The sequence below is a fragment of the Lissotriton vulgaris genome, unplaced genomic scaffold (genome assembly GCF_964263255.1).
Source record: "Lissotriton vulgaris unplaced genomic scaffold, aLisVul1.2 SCAFFOLD_1428, whole genome shotgun sequence".
In the NCBI taxonomy this organism is placed as follows: domain Eukaryota; kingdom Metazoa; phylum Chordata; class Amphibia; order Caudata; family Salamandridae; genus Lissotriton; species Lissotriton vulgaris.
The window spans coordinates 200796-222348 of record NW_028244621.1 but is presented as its reverse complement, the minus strand read 5'-3'; the positions used below and the strand labels follow the sequence as shown (position 1 = coordinate 222348).

The following is a 21553-nucleotide window of genomic DNA, read 5'->3' as shown; positions in this document are numbered from 1 at the left end:
AGCATATACTTTCTACTCGAGCTTCTTTAGGGGGAATAATTAGCCTATCTGGTGACGTTTTCTATGTCTCACTTTACTTGGATCAGGATTTGACGTTGAGCATGATTTCTTGACTTGCTGTTTAAAATTGTTGCTCTACGGCCTGGTGTCTGCGGATACATTTCTTGTGCTAGGATTGCAAATATCATGTACGTTTTTATTAGTGAGGGTGGTAGTACATTGTTGGAATGTAAGTTCTGTCGTCTTAGCTTGTACTAATGTGAAAGCTCTGGAACTTGTGCTTGTATCTTTCATTTATCTTCCTCCCAGAGGTTGGAGTGGGTGCATCAACAGTATGGTCACAGATTGTCTAATTGGCAACGTGCTTGGAAGCCAAGGAGACGTAGGACGCTACTCCTTTGGGTGCATGAGTAGCATCCAGAGACTGTTTTGTTTTGATAAGGGTTTTTGGGGATTGGCCAAGTTGTAAATTTTAATTTTAGTCTGCATTAGTGAGAGGAGACATTGCAATTGGTGTCTTTGATGAAATGTTATACCTCTTCTTCTGATTCCGAATAGCCGTGGTTTTCAGAGTTTTTAATGCTTTTACCCCTCATTTAAATTTTATTTCATATCTGGCGCCTTGAATGATAAACCTATTTTCTCAAAATTCTTTAAAATTTTAAATAAGGCAAGCAAGCTTATTATTTTAAGTGGTGATTGCGGGCACACCCACCATTTAGAATAAAAAGCCACATTGATTTGCAGTAATGCTTTATCATACTAAATACATGCAGTATAAACATAGCAAGAAAGCCAAACCTTTCAAGTGAGGTCACAAGATAAAGGAAAAATTGTACAAAACCTAATTTTCTAGCTTTTTTTTTTTTTTAATAATAAATCCCATCAAATTTAGGCAAAATAATTTTGACGAAAATTATGCTGAATCTTGCTTTTTATTATGCCACATTACCAGTCTAAACTGTAGTTGGCCCCGTGACTTGCAACACTTTCTGCCAGTCCGGGCATCTTTACCAAAAGCACTTTGCATCCCTGATTTTTTGAACCCTTACTTACAATATTAATGACAAAACCACAAATCCCAAAAACCAATGCTGTGTTGGCCGAAATACCAGGACTGGCTAATGCTGCATAAGACATGGAGCCATTTGGCAGCTCTCAACTTAATTAACAAAACGAACATTGCAGTTATGTTTAGTTATCCTCAATAAAAACACTAATACTTTATTGACAAAATTCTATTGGCAGACCTATCACCCTTGTCACCTACTCATGGCCAGGACACAAATGACAGAAGACGTTTCTGATGACCGATTACCCAGTGGCTTATGATCACGGTCTTTCTTTCACTACCACCACAGCAGGGTTATTTTCTATATACTGTCTCTACATTCATGGATGTACTAAATGCTCCTCTTAGCCAGAACCTGCCACCCTACCCCGCTCATGTCCGTTGTTTAGAGCGCTCACTGGTACTGCGCGAACAAATGACGCTCTACAGGCACAGGAATAGAACTATACGTCACATGAGCGAAAGATGTCTCCGAGCTACAGATTTTTAGGAGAAGTCAAAAGCAAAGCCAAAGTTGGAAGAAAGACCATTGGTGAAAATGTAAGGATGGGAGGAGTCTACAACCATCCAGTCCTACATGACCCGGGCAGTCCGCCCTGCCCCATTTCTTGATTTTCTATGAATTTTTAGGGATCCCACCCTCGGCCACATAAGCGTGTCCTACGAGGCAGACAAGGTTTCTTTATTTCTTTATTTGAACACACTCTTTTGACTAACTTAAAATAGAACAGCAAGTCACTGAGCTGTGGAGCATCTGTATTGCTACCTATCTTCTCTCTCTCTCTCTCTCTCTCTCTCTCTCTCTCTCTCTCTCTTTCTCACTCTCTCTCTCTCACTCTGTCTCACTCTCTCTCTCTCACTCTGTCTCTCACTCTCTCTCTCTCTCTCTCTCTTACTCTCTCTCTCTCACTCTGTCTCTCACTCTCTCACTTTCTCTCTCTCTCTCTCTCTCTCTCTCTCTCTCTCTCTTTCTCACTCTCTCTCTCACTCTGTCTCTCACTCTCTCACTCTCTCTCTCTCTCTCTCACTCTCTCACTCACTCTCCCACTCACTCTCCCACTCACTCTCCCACTCACTCTCCCACTCACTCTCCCACTCACTCTCTCACTCACTCACTCACTCACTCACTCACTCACTCTCTCACTCTCTCACTCTCTCACTCTCACTCTCACTCACTCACTCTCCCACTCACTCTCTCACTCACTCACTCACTCTCTCACTCTCTCACTCTCTCACTCTCTCACTCTCTCACTCACTCACTCACTCACTCACTCACTCTCACTCACTCACTCACTCACTCACTCACTCACTCACTCTCTCACTCTCTCACTCTCTCACTCACTCACTCACTCACTCACTCACTCACTCTCTCACTCTCTCACTCTCTCACTCTCTCACTCTCTCACTCTCTCACTCTCTCACTCTCTCACTCTCTCACTCTCTCACTCTCTCACTCTCTCACTCTCTCACTCTCTCACTCTCTCACTCACTCACTCACTCACTCACTCTCACTCACTCACTCACTCACTCACTCACTCACTCACTCTCTCACTCTCTCACTCTCTCACTCTCTCACTCTCTCACTCTCTCACTCTCTCACTCTCTCACTCTCTCACTCTCTCACTCTCTCACTCACTCAGTGGAACCACGCCCCTCAAGCCCGTATACAGCAGCTGCCAGAACCAGAAGGCACAGCGCTGGGTTTACAAGCTGAAACGAGGTAACAAGTTTCCAATCGGATAAAGATATAAAAACTGGCGCCAGATACAAATTTAAAAGCCGACGCCATGCTAAAATGTAAATCATTGCGCTCAAGCACAATGATTATATCCTAATGATGAAAGTGGGTGCCATGCTAAAATATAAAGATCTGCGCCCTTACAATTTAACTTATGTGTATAGCGGCCTGTGAAGCGGAAGCCATGGTCAGATAATAAAAAAAACATGAAACCGGGCGCAGTGCTATGCGCTGTGCTGAGACACAATAAAACAAGTAGACCCTTAACACTACATATAAACACTTGGGGCGTAATAAAATTGTAGTTGGTCGGTGCCCCTTCCGATATAAACGGAAATGATTTATCTGAGCACCAACCAACAAGGAGCCAGGCAATAAGAGTAGCACAGGAGTTAACCAATGGCAAGCAGCAGGCGGGATTACACTTGTATTGCTGCTTACAACAGGTCTTGTAGACAGCGCATGCGCTGCCTAGACATTTACCTAAAAATGTCAAGTCAAAGTGAATTTTTGTCCTCCATACAGACTCCACCCCCCTCCCCCCCCCTGCCCATCCACCTACACACACAATGATCCTACTCTGGAAGGGCACACCTATGTGTGATTTTTTTGAACCCATACTTACAATATTAAAGACAAAACCACAAGTCCTAAAAACCATCGCTGTGTTGGCCGAAATACTAGGACTGGCTAATGCTGCATAAGACATGAGGCCATTTGGCAGCTCTCAACTTAATGAACAAAACGAACATTGCAGTTATGTTTAGTTATCCTCAATAAAACACAAATACTTTATTGCCAAAATTCTATTGGCAAACCTATCACCCTTGTCACCTACTCATGGCCAGGACACAAATGACAGAAGACGTTTTTGATGACCGATTACCCAGTGGCTTATGATCACAGGCTTTCTTTCACTACCACCACAGCAGGGTTATTTTCTGTATGCTGCCTCTACATTCATGGATGTACTAAATGCTCCTGTTAGCCAGAACCTGCCACCCTACCCCGCTCATGTCCGTTTAGGTCCAAGCTGGTGCTTTCCCACAGTTTGAAAACCATTCCCTTAGAGGAGTGTGTTGTGCGAAACGCCCTTTGCTACTACACTGACACCGACGGGTTTCACCTGATGTTGCAAGCATCGATCTCCGTGGATACTTGCCGGTGGCTCTCACTCAGATTATCGCCAACATTATGCTGTGAAGAATCAGCCTGGACCACATGTGAGTTGTAAGAATATGTGTTTATTATTCTAGGTCACAATAACGAGCCACCGCTGTGAGCCCGCCTTGTTTCTGATGTGACCACAGCCGTGGAACACCGAGCCAGAATATTCTACTACCTAATTCAACAAGTTGATAACGCCACAGTGTGTGTTCGGGTCAAATTTGAGTTCTTCATATATTTTGAAGTTTTGAGGCTTCGATTAGGCCTGTCTTTGTGATGTATTGAACCTCATTGTGATCAATTCTTATTTATGTAGTAGGATGCCATCTATGCCACCTCCTCTGTGATTCTGTTTATTGGTTTGAAGAATTATCCATTTTGGTTGACGACCCATTTGTTTTTTCCTAGACATGTTTCACCAGAGGGACATTTTGAATACAGCATCTCATCTTAAATTAATGTTCAATAATTCTTTTTTTTTTTAATGGTCGTATTTTCCTGTGTACAGTAGATTACAACGGCTGCATTTGATGCAGTTTCCTCCAATACTTTTTTGGCCTTGACAGCCTAATTCTTCTACGGTTATTGTTTGTGCGCTTACACAGATATTGCTGTTCGAGGCATGTGGGCTGCTGAATTCATATCTGTGCATAGTCCGCCACCTAGTGTTGGGTCCGGATGATTGCACATTGTTGTCCTGGAAGAGTCTTCGAAGTATCACGAGATAGGTGGCTCCTCCCCTGGACTACAGTGCGCATGGGCATCGCCTCCATCCCCAGATTGTTTTTTTCCGCCATCGGGTTCGGATGTGTTTTCGGTTCCCTCTATCGGAACCGATAGTTGTTCTACTTTTACTCGAGACCAAAAGGTCTTTAGGCTGGGCGTCGGTATAGTTGCGTTCGGGTTTCTTACTGACTCTCAGCTCCGATCTCCTACTGCCCCTCCACGTGCTTTCGACGCGGACGGGCCTACACTACACCCTTTGCTATGGAGCGGACTCCATTCAAGAAGTGTCCGCTGTGTCACTCTAAATATTCGCACCTCGACGTGCACCCCGTGTGCAATACATGCTTGTCACCGGATCATCGTGAGGACTCTTGCATGGCGTGTTCGAAATTTAGGAGTAAGAAAACTTTAAAGATTCGCCGGGCTAATCGGCTCCAGGCTCAATTGTCGGCTTCGGCACCCCCACCTGATGACATCTTCCAGGAATCGGTTGAGGGAGTAGACGACGTACAAGGGTCGGACTCTGGCCCCGCGTCCGATGAAGAGACCGGCGACGCGGTTGATGAGGCCTACGACGAAGTCTCCGACGAGGTAGGGGATGACGACCGGGCTTGTCCCACGATGGGTGATAGCTCGGAGGAAGAGCATCCCCAACAAGACTCCGGGGTTACTCCCCGTTACACGGCCCAGGTCGAGGGATCGCCTTCGGGCCTTACCCAAGATCTAACAATGAGTCCTACGTCCCCGCCTCCGGGCCCCGTCACGGACATTTCTATGAAGAAAACGAAAGTGAAACCAACTGGTCTCGCACCCTCGGATGCGAAACCGAAACTGAAAGTGGCGTTGGTGAAGAAGGTTCTGGAGGCGTCAACTTCCACGAAACCCAAAATGGCCGACTTGAAGAGCCACGCCAAAATGGCCGACCAGAAGAGCCACGCCAAACCGGCCGACCCGAAGCCATCGGGGTCGGCGCCGAAGGTGAAGGCCTCCGATGCGGCCGCATCGGCACCGAAAGGGGTCGCGGACCCGAAGACGTCTTCGAAGAAGCGTCACGCCGATGGTGCGCATGCCCATGGGGCGTCGGCCCCGAAGAAGAGGCCTATCGGCGATCGGGCTATCGAAGTCGACGAGTCGCTCGAGCCGGTTCAGCCCTCGGCGTCCCTTACAAAGAAGGTGGAGGATTCCCTGAAGAGGATCCAACAGTCCACTGTGGTTCCCAGCCAGGACACTGTAGTGCCTCGAGCCGCGCAGAAGTCTGCTAAGGAACAAACGCCCATTCGTTTTACCCTTCCACCCAAGACGACGCCAAAGGCCTTCGCGCCGAAACAGGGTGGACACTCACAGGAGGTATTGACGCCGAAAGCTGCTCTGGTGGTGTCGAAGCTTCGGCTCCAGCCGCTTGCGGTGGAGGAACGTCGTGAGGTGATCATCGACGCAAACACCGGAAAATTGTCGCTCCTCAAACGGAAGATTACGTCGGAGCCGACCTTGGAACCTTTTAGGATTCCACTCAAGAACAAGAGGTACTCTACGGATTCTTCGGCTCTGATGGAACCTCTGTCTCCACAAGCCCCGGAACACTCGCCGGTCCATTCCCCCGCGCCTTATGTGGACGAGGACGAGGACGAGTACACCTACCCTGCGTACTCGGATCCGGACGAGGAGCAGGTGCCCTGGACAGCGGGAGGCGACGCTGACGACCCGCAGTCGGGTCAGGACACTCAACTTTTCGCCGCAAAGACGTCCCCGACAGAGGACTCGGCGGCCTTCAATGCCCTAATAGAGAGGGCTGCAGCGAACCACGACGTCGAACTGCACTCGGACCCCGTGGATGCGGACTTCTTAGTCGACACCTTCTCAGTAGCCGAAAAACAAGTCAAGACTCTACCGATGCTTAAAGGGGTGCTGAAGCATGCCCAGGAGGTATTCAAGGAGCCCACCCGGGCGCGGGTGGTCAATCCTTGCATCGACAGAAAATATAAAGCGGCGCCCTCGGATCCCACTTATATTAAGGGACACTTACCATTGGACTCCCTGGTGGTGTCCAACGCTCGAAAGAGGGCGAATTCACAGACTACTGGTGATGCTCCTCCCCCGGACAAAGAGTCCAAGGTCTTTGAGGCATCAGGCAAACGCATTGCTGCACAGGCAGCGAACATCTGGAGGATCTCTAACACTCAAGCACTGCTTGCACGTTATGATAGAGCCCATTATGACACATTAGAGGCCATCCTGCAACACTTGCCTGACCAATACAAGGAGGCGGGGGAGATGCTCATTCAGGAGGGTAAACTCATTACAAATGCATCCATTAAATGTGCCTTAGACGTGGCAGACACTGCCTCCAGGGCTATCAATACAAGCGTGTTACTTAGACGCCATGCCTGGCTTCGGATTTCGGGGTTCAAACCCGACATACAAACAACAATACTGGGTCAAACAGTGAATCCTGACCATCTGTTCGGCCCTGAGGTGGATGCCTCCCTAGAAAAGATGAAAAAAGATACCGAAACTGCTAAGTCTATGGGGGCCTTACAAAGCCAGCAGTTTCGGGGTCATTCCTTTCGGCGCTCCAATTCAAGAGGCACCTCGAGGGGCCAGGCTTCCCAGTCCACGCAATACTACAAGGGTAACACCCAGTCCTCGTATAACAACAACAAGGGCAGGGGTGGCTACAGAGGCAATAATATCAAAGGCAGGGGACGTGGAAACAATGCCTCCAGGTCCACCGCCTCCAACAAGCAGTGACGTCTTGTCACTTCCCCCCGATCACACAACACCTGTCGGGGGGAGACTCCAGCAGTTCCTGCCGGCGTGGAGATCCATCACCACGGACAGGTGGGTGAGGTCTCTTATCCAGTACGGCTACTGTCTAGAACTTACGTCCATTCCACCGGACATTCCGCCAAGAAACCGTGCTATGTCCGACGAGCACTTGACCTTGTTGCAGCAAGAAGTACTGGTCATGCTGCAAAAAGGGGCGATAGAGCTCGTTCCATTGCAAGAACGGGGAACAGGGGTTTACTCCCTGTATTTTCTGATCCCCAAAAAGGACGGATCACTCAGGCCGATCCTGGACCTCAGGCCCCTGAACTGGTACATCAACTCGGAGCACTTCCATATGCTCACACTGCAGCAGGTGCTTCCCCTGCTTCAGCAGGGGACTTCCTAGCAACGCTGGATCTAAAGGATGCCTATTTTCATATTCCCCTGCATCCTTCCCACAGAAAGTATCTCAGATTCACGATCTTAAACCAGCATTACCAGTTCAGAGTCCTGCCGTTCGGGGTCACCACGGCACCGAGAGTATTTACGAAATGCCTAGCGACTGTGGCGGCGCATCTCCGTCGCCAGCACGTCCATGTCTTTCCATACCTAGACGACTGGCTTATTCAGGCAAAGACGGAACACCAGTGCGTAGACCACGTGTCACGCACCATTCACCTCCTGCACGATCTGGGATTCTCTCTGAACTACCCAAAGTCCCATCTCCAGCCCGCCCACGTGCGACAGTATCTGGGCGCGACAATCGACACTCTGGCAGCCACTGCACAGCCGAGTTCAGTGAGAATCGCCAGTATCCAGGCACTGATCCAACGATTCAGACCCCAACACTCGCTTCCAGCGAAAGTGTTCATGCAGTTGATAGGCATGATGGCCTCCTGCATCTCCATTGTCCCGCACGCGAGACTACACATGCGTCCGCTTCAGGAGTGCCTAGCACGTCAGTGGACTCAGGCTCATGGGCAACTGACAGACCTAGTGTTGGTGAGCGGTCGGGCATACAACTCTCTGCATTGGTGGAATCCACAAAACCTTTGCAAGGGCCGACCATTCCAAGAGCCTGTCCCACAGATCATCCTGACGACGGACGCCTCTCTCCAGGGATGGGGAGCGCATGTACTCCACTACACTGTGCAGGGACTATGGACACTTCAGCAAAGGAAGATGCACATCAATGTGTTGGAACTGATGGCAATCTTCATGGCCTTAAAGGCATTCAAAGTACATCTGTGCAACAAGGTTGTGTTGATCCGGACGGACAACATGACGGCCATGTACTACATCCAGAAGCAGGGGGGTACACACTCTCCACAGCTGTCTCATCTGGCTCAGAGCATGTGGAAGTGGGCCATTCAGAGGAACATCTTCCTCATGGCAAAACATCTCCCGGGCAAGGACAATCAAATGGCGGATCTGCTCAGCAGGCACAGCCATCAGATGCACGAGTGGGAGATACATCCATCAGTACTCCAACCGTACTTCCAAAGGTGGGGTCATCCAGAGATAGACCTGTTCGCCACAAAGGAGAACGCAAAATGCCAAAGCTTCGCCGCCAGATTCCCACACCCCCAATCACAGGGCAATGCGATGTGGATGAACTGGTCAGGCAGATTTGCGTACGCTTTTCCCCCAGCACCTCTGATACCGCTGGTGGCACGCAAGCTCAGGCAGCACTCGATGACGCTCATCCTGGTTGCTCCAACGTGGGCTCGCCAACCATGGTACACCACGTTTCTGGAACTCTCCGTGGTACCGCATCAAAGGCTTCATCTCACTCCCAGCCTTCTGACGCAGAGCCATGGCGACATTCAGCACCCAGATCCGCAACAGCTCAACCTGGCGATCTGGCTCCTGAAGTCCTAGAGTTTGGCTACCTCAATCTTCCGCCCGATTGCATGGACATCATTCGGGAGGCAAGGAAGCCCACTACTAGAGCTTGTTATGCGGCTAAATGGAAGAGGTTTGTCGTCTACTGCGTGGAGCACAGCATTGACCCGCTAGACGCCTCCATTCAAAACATCATATGTTACCTCTTTCACCTGTATCGTTGTAATCTAGCTTACTCTTCCATCCGCATTCACCTGTCGGCTATGGCAGCATACCTCCAGAATAGGCAGCACCTGTCACTCTTTAAGGTCCCTGCTATCAAGGCTTTTCTGGAAGGACTCAAGAGAGTCATTCCACCAAGGACTCCACCAGCCCCGGAATGGAACCTCAATGTGGTTCTTACAAGGCTGATGGGTCCTCCCTTTGAGCCACTACACTCTTGTGAGCTGCAGTTTTTAACTTGGAAGGTTGCGTTCTTAGTAGCAATTACATCGCTACGGAGGGTTAGCGAGCTGCAGGCGCTCACCATCCAAGAACCTTTCTTCCAAGTACATGCTAACAGGGTGGTGCTCCGCACTAACCCTAAATTCTTACCCAAAGTGGTCTCACAGTTCCACATGAACCAAACAATTGAATTGCCGGTGTTTTTCCAAAACCCAGAGACGCTGGCGGAGCGTATGCTCCACACTCTTGATGTGAAAAGGGCCTTGATGTACTATGTGGACAGGACAAAAGATTTCCGCAAAACCAAACAACTTTTTGTTGCTTTTGCCACACAACACAAGGGAAATGCAATCTCCAAAGCGGGGATTGCTAGATGGATAGTAAAGTGCATTCAGATCTGTTACGCTAAAGCTAAGCGCACTCTCACTATCCCACCGAGGGCCCACTCCACTAGGAAGTTGGGGGCCTCTATGGCTTTCTTAGGTAACATTCCCTTAGAAGACATCTGTAGAGCAGCCACATGGTCTACCACACATACTTTCACTAAGCACTACTGTGTAGACGTGCATTCCAAACAGCAGGCAGCTGTTGGTCAGGCTGTTCTAAAAACGCTTTTTCAGACTGCTGCAGCTGGCACGGGCGGCCGCCGCTAATGGAGGGACTGCTATGTATTCTATGCACAGATATGAATTCAGCAGCCCACATGCCTCGAACTGCAAATGCTACTTACCAGTATGCATCTGTTCTTGGCATGTAGGGCTGCTGACATTCATATCGCCCGCCCTCCTCCCCGGCGCCTGTAGCAGCTGCAGTATGTATTCATATACACACATATGCTCATAGCATGGTCATCACTCACTTCTTCACTCCATCTCTGCCAATGGCTAAAAACAATCTGGGGATGGAGGCGATGCCCATGCGCACTGTAGTCCAGGGGAGGAGCCACCTATCTCGTGATACTTCGAAGACTCTTCCAGGACAACAATGTGCAATCATCCGGACCCAAGACTAGGTGGCGGACTATGCACAGATATGAATGTCAGCAGCCCTACATGCCAAGAGCAGATGCATACTGGTAAGTAGCATTTGCAACATCACTGCTGCCATGTGGAGTGTTGCACATTCTGAAGTCATACTAGTTTCTTTGTTAAATGCCTCTTATTAATTCTTCTCTCAAGATCTTGTGTTTCTTAAAGGTTCATAGATTTTTTTTTCCCAGGGACATTCTACTCTTTTTACCAAGTGCCAACATCTCCAGATTATCCATTTGACATCAGCCTGGCAGATATGGCCACACAGCTGTCCTAGTACTGAGAACGAGCTGCCACTTAATCAGCAGTCCGTAAGGTTGAAATGCTTCGACGGCACATAAAGGAGTAAATTAACAACAAAACTAAGCAATTTAGTTGTAAGAAAAACAAGCATTTGGAATGCAGCAGGACTCACATTAGCGATAGTTTTAGCAACTGGCATTGTCAATGACAATGCCTTTTATTTACGTTTAAAAAAACAAAACTTAAATAAAAGGCATTCTTATTTACAATGCCAATAGCTCAAACTCGTGTAAATGAGAGACCTATTGCATTGCAGATGCTTGTTATCAATTGCACTAATAAACGTCCTGGTAAATATGTATTGGTACAATGGTCAAGTTGCACATTATTAATATAGCCAAGCCTTAGTAATATGAAAAAGGCTGCGTCCTGCCAGAAGCCTTTTTCCCCAGTCAGTCAGCCCAACTCCTCCATCTGAGACACAAACGCACACACTGAGATGCAGAAACAGTGCCCACACATATACAGATCAGCACCAATCAGTCATGCCGTCCAATTCAGTGAGGCGGGGTAGGCTCATGTTTTATTTGTTTCTGACAGTTATATTCACGCAAATTCGAGATGCAGTCTTACACACATACACTATCTAAAACACGTGTACACACATATATACACATTTACTCCAATCAGCTATGCTGCCCAATTCACTGAGGCAGGGCATGTTATTGTTTTAAGAGTTTTAAGCAGCGTAAACTCGACCGGAAGGCATTTAACACTTTACATGTGCAGAAAGCTCACATTCATTTTTTTTTAAGAGAAAGAGATCAACTTAATTGCCCAGAATTACAGGAAGCTAAGCAGACACCAGGACCTTAGCAGCAGAAAGTGATAGCACTGTTCAATGTTATCTTGTCGCACTCCGTGCTGCAGTCTTTTAGGGGAAAAGAGGCGAGCACCTGTTTCTGCAGGCAGCAGTAAACTGGAAGACTGACAAGTGCACATGATCCTCTTACCGACAGTCTAATGAATGTGTTCCACAGCGAGTCCAGAGCAAAAAGGATGGGAGCAGGCATGACAACAAAGTTTAGAGCGCTCACTGGTATTGCGCGAGCAAGTGACGCTCTACAGGCACAGGAATAGAACTATACGTCACATGAGTGAAGGATGTCTTCGAGCTACAGATTTTTAGGAGAAGTCAAAAGCAAAGCCAAAGTTGGAAGAAAGACCATTGGTGAAAATGTAAGGATGGGAGGAGTCTACAACCATCCAGTCCTACATGACCCGGGCAGTCCGCCCTGCCCGATTTCTCGACTTTCATTGGTTTTCTAGGAGATCCCACCCTCAGCCACATACGCATGTCCTACGAGGCACAGAAGATTTATTTATTTCTTTATTTGAACGCACTCTTTTGACCAACTTAAAATAGAACAGCAAGTCCCTGAGCTGTTTAGCTCCTGTATTGCTACCTATCTTCTCTCCTCTCTCTCTCTCTCTCTCTCTATATATATATATATATATATATATATATATCAGCGCTCCTGTTGTACCATAAATCACGGGTCTCTCATGAGCGGGTGCTTCAGACGCGACGGTACATGCGTTTAAAATTTTTGGCTCATACTCCATTTCTCTCACTGTGAAACAAAGCTCAGCACTCCCGGGGTACAGGCAAGTATTTCTTTATTTCGCCATTAGCCGTACACAGACTCGTTTCGGACGTGAGTCCTTCATCAGTGTTTACTCAGAACGCCGTCAAGCGGCTACTTAAATACATCATTGCGACACGCCTCTCAGCATTACAAAACCGGTATCGAAATCGCATATGCGCCTATGCGAATGTGGCGGCCATCTTAGAAAGCATGAAATCATGCAATTCCACTGCAGTATATTACTGCTGTAACCACTCTTGCCGTGTATCGGCATGGAAGCCGCTTAGGCTGGTGTAATCTCACTATAAAGCCGTAGATCGGCATATCACCAGCTCCATTAACTTGCGCCTTGCGATTTCGGCCCGAAATTTCAATTAACATATTATATATTTTTCTTAGGCATGTCCAAATAACATCAACAATATCCATAATCTTGCTTTGGCAACATCAATTCTACCAGAGTACAGAGGCCTCTGTCTCCATTAAATATCTCATGACATTAAACAACGTGGCATACAGAAGAGAATCCAAAGTGTGAATGAGAAAGCAAAAAACAGTTGGAAATGATAAGAATTTTGAGTAATCATGATTCATTTTCCTAAATGTACCATTAATTCTTCTCCACAATTCATCCCATATGGCTGTTTAGTTTGAAGTTTCCAAACGGATAAAAATATAAAAGCTGGCACTGGATAAAAATGTAAAAGCCGGCGCCGTGCTAAAACGTAAAGCACTGCGCTTGTGCACATTGATTATAACATAATGATGAAAGTGGGTGCCATGCTAAAATATAAAGCGCTGTGCCCTTGCAATTTAACTTATGTGTACAGAGAATAAAACAAAACATGAAACCAGGCGCAGTGCTTTGCGCTGTGCTGAGACGCAATAAAACAAGTAGTCCCTTAACACTACATATAAACACTTGGGGCGTAATAAAATTGTAGTTGGTCTGTGCTCCTTCCGATCTAAACGGAAGTGATGTATCAGAGCACCAACCAATAAGGAGCCAGGCAATAAGAGTAGCACAGGAGTTAACCAATGGCAAGCAGCAGGCGGGATTACACTTGTTCTGCTGCTTACAACAGGTCTCGCAGACAGCGCATGCGCTGCCTAGGCTTGGCCTAAAAATGTCAAGTCAAAAGTGTATTTTCAACTTCTATACAGACTCCTTCTCTCCCCCAAGCCTCTGCCTCCTCCCCCCGCCCACACACACAATGACCCTACTCTGGAAGGGTACACCTATGTGCAGGAAAAATGCCTAACAATCATAGCATTATATCTTCCTGAAAATAGGGACTGAACTATGAACTTGTTAGTAATTAATGCACTTACTGCAGTGAAGCACTTTTTAACAGCACAATCGCGTAAATGATTTCTCTTGGACGCTGGGTGATAGGTCTCTAACAGCAATTTGCTCGAATTTATTTGTCTTTTGAGTGTTGTATATAATATGTAAAGTATGAATGTAATCATATCATCCAAGAATACAAACACTTGTGTTATATTGTGAGAAGTTTGTAAAATTAGAGTACTTGAGAATTTCATAAAACTAGAAGAATGTTGAGCAACCACTAGTCTGCAAATTTTACTTTACTCCGGCCCACTGGAATTATGTGGCAGAGAAGCACCAAATTATGCAGCAGGGTTGAATAAATAATGGGACAAGAAAAGGGAAATTAGGCGGCATAGTGCTGCACATTCTTTGATAGTATTCATTCATTGTAATACTAATGAAGTGAAATCTTTGCCCAGACAGTATCAGTTCAACAACCAAATACAGAAATAACCAAATGAAAGCTGACCAGTTAACCTTTGTGAAAAGCCTTCTGCTGGGCACGAATGTCGTTGGCAGGGGTTTAGTAACTTTTGATCCGTTTGAACTAGAAACAAAATTTAGTTTTTTATTTAAATCTTAAGAATATGCATCAGGGGGGAGGAGCTACGACACCAACCAAGATGGCCGCATAGTCTCCCGGCTCCGCTGACCTCCGTCCTTCGATCTATTATCCTGTCGCTTATCCTGGTTACCTGCACCGGATCCGTGTGTGTGATCCGATCTGCTCTCCAGTGGTGCAATCCCGGAGTTTCTCCGCCGTTGTGGAGCAGAGTTACGTCGATGGTCGCTTGAGGCCTAACCCAGCAGGGACGCCGTGGTCTCGAGTGCGGGCTCTGCCGGGTCCGATTTGAACAACAACGGACTGCTGAATGTGGTCGGGTCCGCTCTCTGGAACACTCGGACTTTTTGATTGGTCTGCTACCACCAGCTGCCTGGTTCCCTACAGTAGGTGAGGTGACGAGTGACGCACGGTGCTGTCGCGGGGGTCCCTGACCGGGGATTCGGCATTCGCATCGTCGATCCCCCCGGGTCGGTGCCTCGCTGCGTATTACTGCTTGCTTACCGTCAGTTCCTCATGGCTTACTCCTGCTCCGCCTAATTTTGCCCCGGAGAAGGCGCCTCTCCGTGGGGACCACCATGTTGGAGGAAGAAAGGCATCTAGCGGAGCAGGCTCAAACTGGCCCGTCACTGCGAACGGTGCTGGAGGCACTCATGGCACTTAAGGGGACCATTGAAATCCAGACTTGCAGTTTGTTGTCTGCGACGGATGGCCTCACAGGCCTGAGAGCAGATCCTGACTTGACACCCGCGCCCCAGCAGCCAGCCTGCATTTCCATAGATGTTTCGGAGACGTATTTTGACCCGGCGCTGGAAGCAGGGTTTGCCCCTATTGTATTGGATCTACCTGACTGTACTGTGCCCGATCACCCAATGGAGCCGTTGGAACCCCCGATTGAGTATCCCTTGGAACATTTACATGTCGTCCCCATTCTGGAACTTTCTACTTTTTATCTTTTGCTGTTCCGGACCGTGTCGACTCCCCTCCCCTGTTGGTCTTTCAAGATGGCGGATGGGGTAAAGCTTGGCTTCGGAGACAGGGAGGGGCAACATTGGCACAAACCATCTACATTGAGAACTGCCGTTCTTTTCTCATCTGTTTACTCCTGTTCTGTAGACTCTTGCAGTAATTTGTGGAAAGCGCTTTCTTTAATTGACGACTTTAGTGAATTTGATCGACGCGGCGAGGGTTGAGATTGTTATCTGGGTCTCTCATTGTGGCACTAGGTTTAACAGGATTGTTTTCTTGACTTAACGGAGTCCGGGGCGGGGCTGGCTACGACGGGGGAAGGAGACCGGGAGTCCGTAGAAATATGCCCTCCTCCGATTTCCCTCACCGAGTGGGGTTCTTTGCCTTTTCTTTCTTTCCCTTCTTCTATATTTCGGGTTCTGATTACTGGGCGACAGGCACGCTGCGAGGGGGGTGGCCGTAGTCATCAGCAGGGGTGCAGGGTGGGGGGGTGTGGGGATGGGTGTTCGTTTCTATTTTTGTTCTATGGCCTCTTTTCTTCCTTCTCTTCCCTTGTCCTTTCCTCTTTTTCCTTTTCCGGGTTAGTGTAGTGGGTTCGGCTTTCTTACATCCTTGTTTCTATACCTGTACCTTGACTTTTCTGAGGTTTTGGTGCTCTGGGGCGGACAATAATGATGGAGTAGACAAATAATAATGTGCTAGTTTATCCTGATGTCATATGTCTTAACTCCGTTGACTTATTTTATAGCGAGTTTATTTTGGACACGTTGTTTCTTTGCTCGCCCCCCCTTTGTGATCCGAGACACTGTGCGACACCTGACTCTTTCGACTTATTATTTTAAAATGAAAACCTCCTATCCTGTGTCTAAATTGAACTACCTTTGCAACCGATGCGCTTTGTGAATGGAGATCCTATGCTCCCCAGGGAGGCGGGTTTGAAGTTGGCTGGTAATAACGTACTAAAATGCTTAGCGGCCAGCCCTGGGGGTTGTAGGCCCTTGTCTGTATTTGATTGAAAATGTTAAATAAAGGTTTTCAAAAAAAAAGAATATGCATCAGATGATGATCAGATGAGCCTAAACAAAGAAGGACATTTTTTATAGTTATTTCTATACAGTGGTATAGAATCCTTAAAAAACTTCTCTAGTTGCCTTTCCCTCGAGGGGAAGAAAAGCTCAAACCCTGTTAAATTGAATAAGCGAATGCATATAACATCACAGCTGCTCACTTGAATTATTATGCCTATATAGAGAACATCATGTATTAATGTAGTATTTGTATGTATAGCACTAAGCTAGCAAAAGGCAGTGAATCACTTTGCAGTCTCAAAGGAAAAGGTACGGTCACAAACTGATTGGTGAGGTAACTGGTGTCTTGTAGCTGAATGTTCTGTTCCTGCCTGTTTTTTAAAGAGGTGTGTCCAGCTCTTTCTTAAATAGGGGCAGTCCTGAGGGATATAGGGATCTTGTCTTGTTTTTGATCCTGGGTGCATAGATGTAAAATATTTTTCTTATGTTTTGCACTTCTTTGCAACAGTTTTATGTTTTCAGTTGCATTTGTGTCCAGAGCCTCCGGAGATAGTGACCTTCTGAGTCCGATATGTTGGGGCGGTGACTTTGTAAATGATACAGTGAAGAGTAGTGTGGGTCTGCGAGAGTAGCCAGTGGACTTCTGGCTAATATAGAGTGTGGGAGGCCATGGAGCAGGTTGTTGCCACCGTCCAGATGCATATGTGCAACTCAGCCCAAAGAAAACATTGCACTGTTATTTTGCAGTCCTGTGCATGCACTTGCGGTACTACACAAATATTTACCTAGGTCATCTAGTTTACTTCAGTATTAAGCTACACCGGAAGCGTCCTTAACCACGCTGTCTGAACCACGCGTGCCGTTACAACGCACGGGTTACTGCTCGTGCCTTTACCACTCATATGCCTTTACCACGCATATTGCTCTACCATGCATGCCTTTACAACAATTTTAGGTGTAAAGGCGTTAAAGGCATATGCATGGTAAACGCAAACCGTGCTCTAGATTCAGAGCGAATGGGCAGCGGGTGGGAGGTGTTGAGGACTTGGAGGAACTTCCTGCCCAGATGAGATTGTGAGGAACAGGACATGGCTTGGTGAGTAGTTTTCTGTTTTCAGGACTGAGTCGCAGTAGTTTTCAGGGCTTGGAGACAGTTTTGGGGCTCAGGGCGAAGGCTGGGTTGTTTTTAGGGCTGGGGTCGGGGTCGTTTTCAAGGCTGGGGCTAGGTTTTAGGGCTCAGGACGGGAGGCTGTGGTGTAACCTTTACCATGCATATGCCTTTACCAATCATGCCTTTACAACGAAGCTCGTTGTAAAGGCATGCATGGTAAAGGCCCGCGTGGTAAAGACGCAGCTGTGGTAAAGACCACGTTGTTAAGGCATGCGATATAATTGCCTGTGTGGTTCCGTCATTCAACCAATCTACACAAACTACTGCAAAACTTCAAATTAAACAAACCCTCTTTGAATCCACACAAATGCACCTACATAACAACATAAACACAACAACATTCTGGGTACTTTCAGAACAGTTCAAAAGGGTGCCTAGGTAATATAGCGCTAGTGCCAACTAATAGCTGATGGCTCTATACATAAATGGCAATAACATGATCCTTTTAAAAATAAAGTATACTTCGACTTGTTATTGACTAAGAAGTAGTGGAAACAAACAAATAGTTTTGGAAGCAACATTATGTGTTACTTTTGCAAGTGATTTTTTTCACAGCACAAGTTTCATAGGGCTGTTGGATTGAGGGAAACAGTCCATGGTCTCCTTTAGGTTGAATATTGTGATAAAGAGTCCAGGGATGGACAGAATATATTTATATTTCTTTAACGCACACAGTCTAGAGTAGCATTTTAAGATGATAACCGGATGGGCTAACATGACATTCTACCTACCAACCACTATAATTGTCCTGCAAACAAAATGAAGAGAAAGATACTTGTGGGAATATGGGAGACTGATTTTCCTTCCCTTGTACTATATGTGTGGGATGAGGAATAATGTAAGGCACAGTGTTAAAGCAGTATATAAGGTCCTTTGTCCTCCGTTGGTCTTCAGGCGCTCGCATAACACTTTTCTGTCCGGGGTCATATATCTACGTTAGCTACTCCAGCGTACTAGAATCTGCCTGAAATGTAAATGTTAAACTAATGTATGGCAGAGAGTGGGTACGAGACGTATATATAACTGCACCTTTATTTGTCTTTAGATAACCAAGAGCTGGTCTTCGCTGATTGAGCCCAGGCTAATAGTGGAAACATTGCCTGTTTCAGAAGCCGCTAAGAACCAGTCAAATGGTGGCCCTGTGGTGTTGCCGCAGCAAAAAGTGTAATTTGATGGACTGCTTCAATTGTCTGGTGTACATAAGTCAACATGTTTTCTACTTTCCCCGATCCTCGTTCAGTTTTTCAGTGAACTGCGTAGCTTATCATGTATATTTTATAAATTTTAAATAAAAATAAAAAAGTTGTTCATAGTCTTATTTGTGTGTATGCGCCTATATTTTGTTTGCTGTCCGGTTGTGTATATTTTCTAATAAGCCCCACAAACCTTTCCTGTAAACATTTCACTTTCTATGATGGATTGCCCACGCAGAAGTGTTTCCCGTTTGTCACTGTGTTGAGCGATAGGGCAGGTGCGTCTTGAAGAGGGTTATCTTGAAATTTGTTTTTCTGCACATATTTAGGTCTCGCCTAGAGGCCGCTTAAGCTGTCTGGTGAGTTCTCATACCGACACGCAAAACACACACACATCTACAGACTAAAGGGCTTTTGGACAGCGCGTACCAACCATTGGCTACTGTGGTTCAGCTGGGTTTACCCGTGGGCTGACAGCGTGAAACATCTGCCTTGGTATCAGTCCACAGCATATTGTGGATGTGAAGTATGTAAAAAGTAGTTTGTATCTAAAATATGTAACTTTCACACTCTCAGTTGGTCCCGCGAACTCCAACTCCATCCAACTCGACTTGCTCTGTGCACCTCCATCCCCTTTTTTTAAAACTTTTTAGGTCTCGGTAATATCCGGTCGGTAGACCGGAAGTCCGAGAATGAATGTTACTTAGTAGGACTTCAGAACCCGCCTCCCTGCTCTGTCTGTCCACCATTGGCTGGCTTCCTAAACAGAGGCCAGCCATTGGAGGAGAGAGCCATCCCTCCAAAGAAGCCCCGTCTTTTTCGGATTTGGGGGCGTGATTTTTTGCGTTCTTTAGACAGTGACGTTGTCTGTCACTCAGAACCACAAAACCACGCCCCCAATTCCGAAAAATTTAGAAGCTTCCAGCCGCCATTTTGCAGCTGTGTCTCCGAGCACCTACAGGCTTGCACGCAAGTCCGCTCCCCAAAAACGTGGTAATGGAATGTTGGGGTGCTGCAGGCAAGGAGCGGGGTGCACAGTTCAGCCTGTGTGGGCCCCCAGTGCTGGAACAGTGCGGCTGCTGCAGTATCGGCCGATGGCGGTCCGGGGCTCTGGGCTTCACGGCGAGCTGCCTTCCTCCATCCTCCGCTCGGAGGAGGTACCTCCCCCTCTCAGCCTCGAGATGTCTTTCCCTGAATCTTACAGGTCCGCTCCCCAAAAACGTGGTAATGGAATGTTGGGGTGCTGCAGGCAAGGAGCGGGGTGCACAGTTCAGCCTGTGTGGGCCCCCAGTGCTGGAACAGTGCGGCCGCTGCTGTATCGGCGGATGGCGGTCCGGGGCTCTGGGCTTCACGGCGAGCTGCCTTCCTCCATCCTCCGCCGCTCGGAGGAGGTACCTCCCCCTCTCAGCCTCGAGATGTCTTTCCCTGAATCTTACAGTGTAGCCAGCATTTCAGAGATAAGGAAAGGGTCTCCCCATGTAATCATTTGGCACTTTTCTCGTGGTTGCCGACAGCGTGCTTTTCAATTTCCTAGTCCTGTGCAGCCCTCGCCCCTGCAGTCGTCTCGCTACAGTCGAGCCACGGGCAGAGAAAGGGGGACACCTGTGCTGTTTAGGGGGGTGGGAGGGGTCCAGACATACCGTGAGCTCGAAGGGTCTGGTGCCTTGCAGAAGACGTGGGATATAGACATTTGGCGACGGGGAAACGAGGTAAGCGGTCGGAACGGAAAACTAAATCAGTAGGTTACACCTTCGCTGATCCAATAAGTACCCCGTGCCTGGCCGCCCCCTCCCCCCAAAATATAACCCAACGTCCCTAATAGGTGTTGATTTATTTGAAGCATTTGGCTTGTTGCTGTCTATGTGTGAGTCTGTGTCTTCGTAGCAATGTATGTGTGCTAGCATGTCTGTTACTGTGCGTGCGTGTTAATGATAGGAATGCTATGTGTGTTTTGTTAGTGTTGCAGTCTGTGATACTTTGGTGTGTCTGTTGCTGTCAGGGAAGAGGTATGAATGGCGACTGCCTTACCGTCGGAGATGCAGCTGGTGTTTTGTGCCTTGTGTCACTCGAGGATGTGTTAGTGTGCTTGTTTTCCTCTGTTCTGCTCTGTGTGCAGTTTGTGGCACGTTAGCGATACAGTGAGTGTGCAGGTGTGTTTGTATAAAAGAGGCTGTTCTGTTGTGTCCTGTTCTGTAACTGTGGTTGTGAGTAATGTACTGTGTTGTGTGTCTTTGTCGGGGATGCTGCGCCTGTGTTACTGCTCAGGTATAATACCATGCGAGTTCTTTTATTGTGTGTTACGCTGGAAGCATATTGTTGTATCGGTTTCAGTTGCACTATGTTGTGTAGCTGTGTGTCAATGACATGTGCTAGTGTATGAGATGCTGTCTGTAGGTGTGTCCGTGACACTTGTGTAGGTGTATTGCACTGTTCTATGTATTAGTGAGGAGAGCGTGTACGCGTTTCTTTGTCAGTGATGTATCTGGGTTTGTCTGTATCAGTGAAGGTTTCTGGGTTCTCTCTCTCTCGCTCATTGGATGTGCAAATTAAGCAGTGTGTGGCTCTGTCTGACAGCGATGTTGCGAGTATATCGGTGTTCTGTATCAGTGGCGTATG

General features: G+C 47.3%; 1 protein-coding gene across 1 annotated transcript in view; it reads left to right on the top strand.

Annotated features, from left to right (window-relative positions):
* Window positions 1-19062, top strand: part of LOC147667180 (coilin-like) — a 178520-nt gene extending 159458 nt beyond the window's left edge. The window contains exon 7 of the mRNA XM_086948867.1: window positions 18790-19062. Within this exon, the coding sequence (XP_086804993.1) occupies window positions 18790-18912 (123 nt within the window). The 3' untranslated portion in view covers window positions 18913-19062. The remainder of the gene's footprint in view (window positions 1-18789) is intronic.
* The last annotated feature ends 2491 nt before the right edge of the window (window positions 19063-21553 follow it).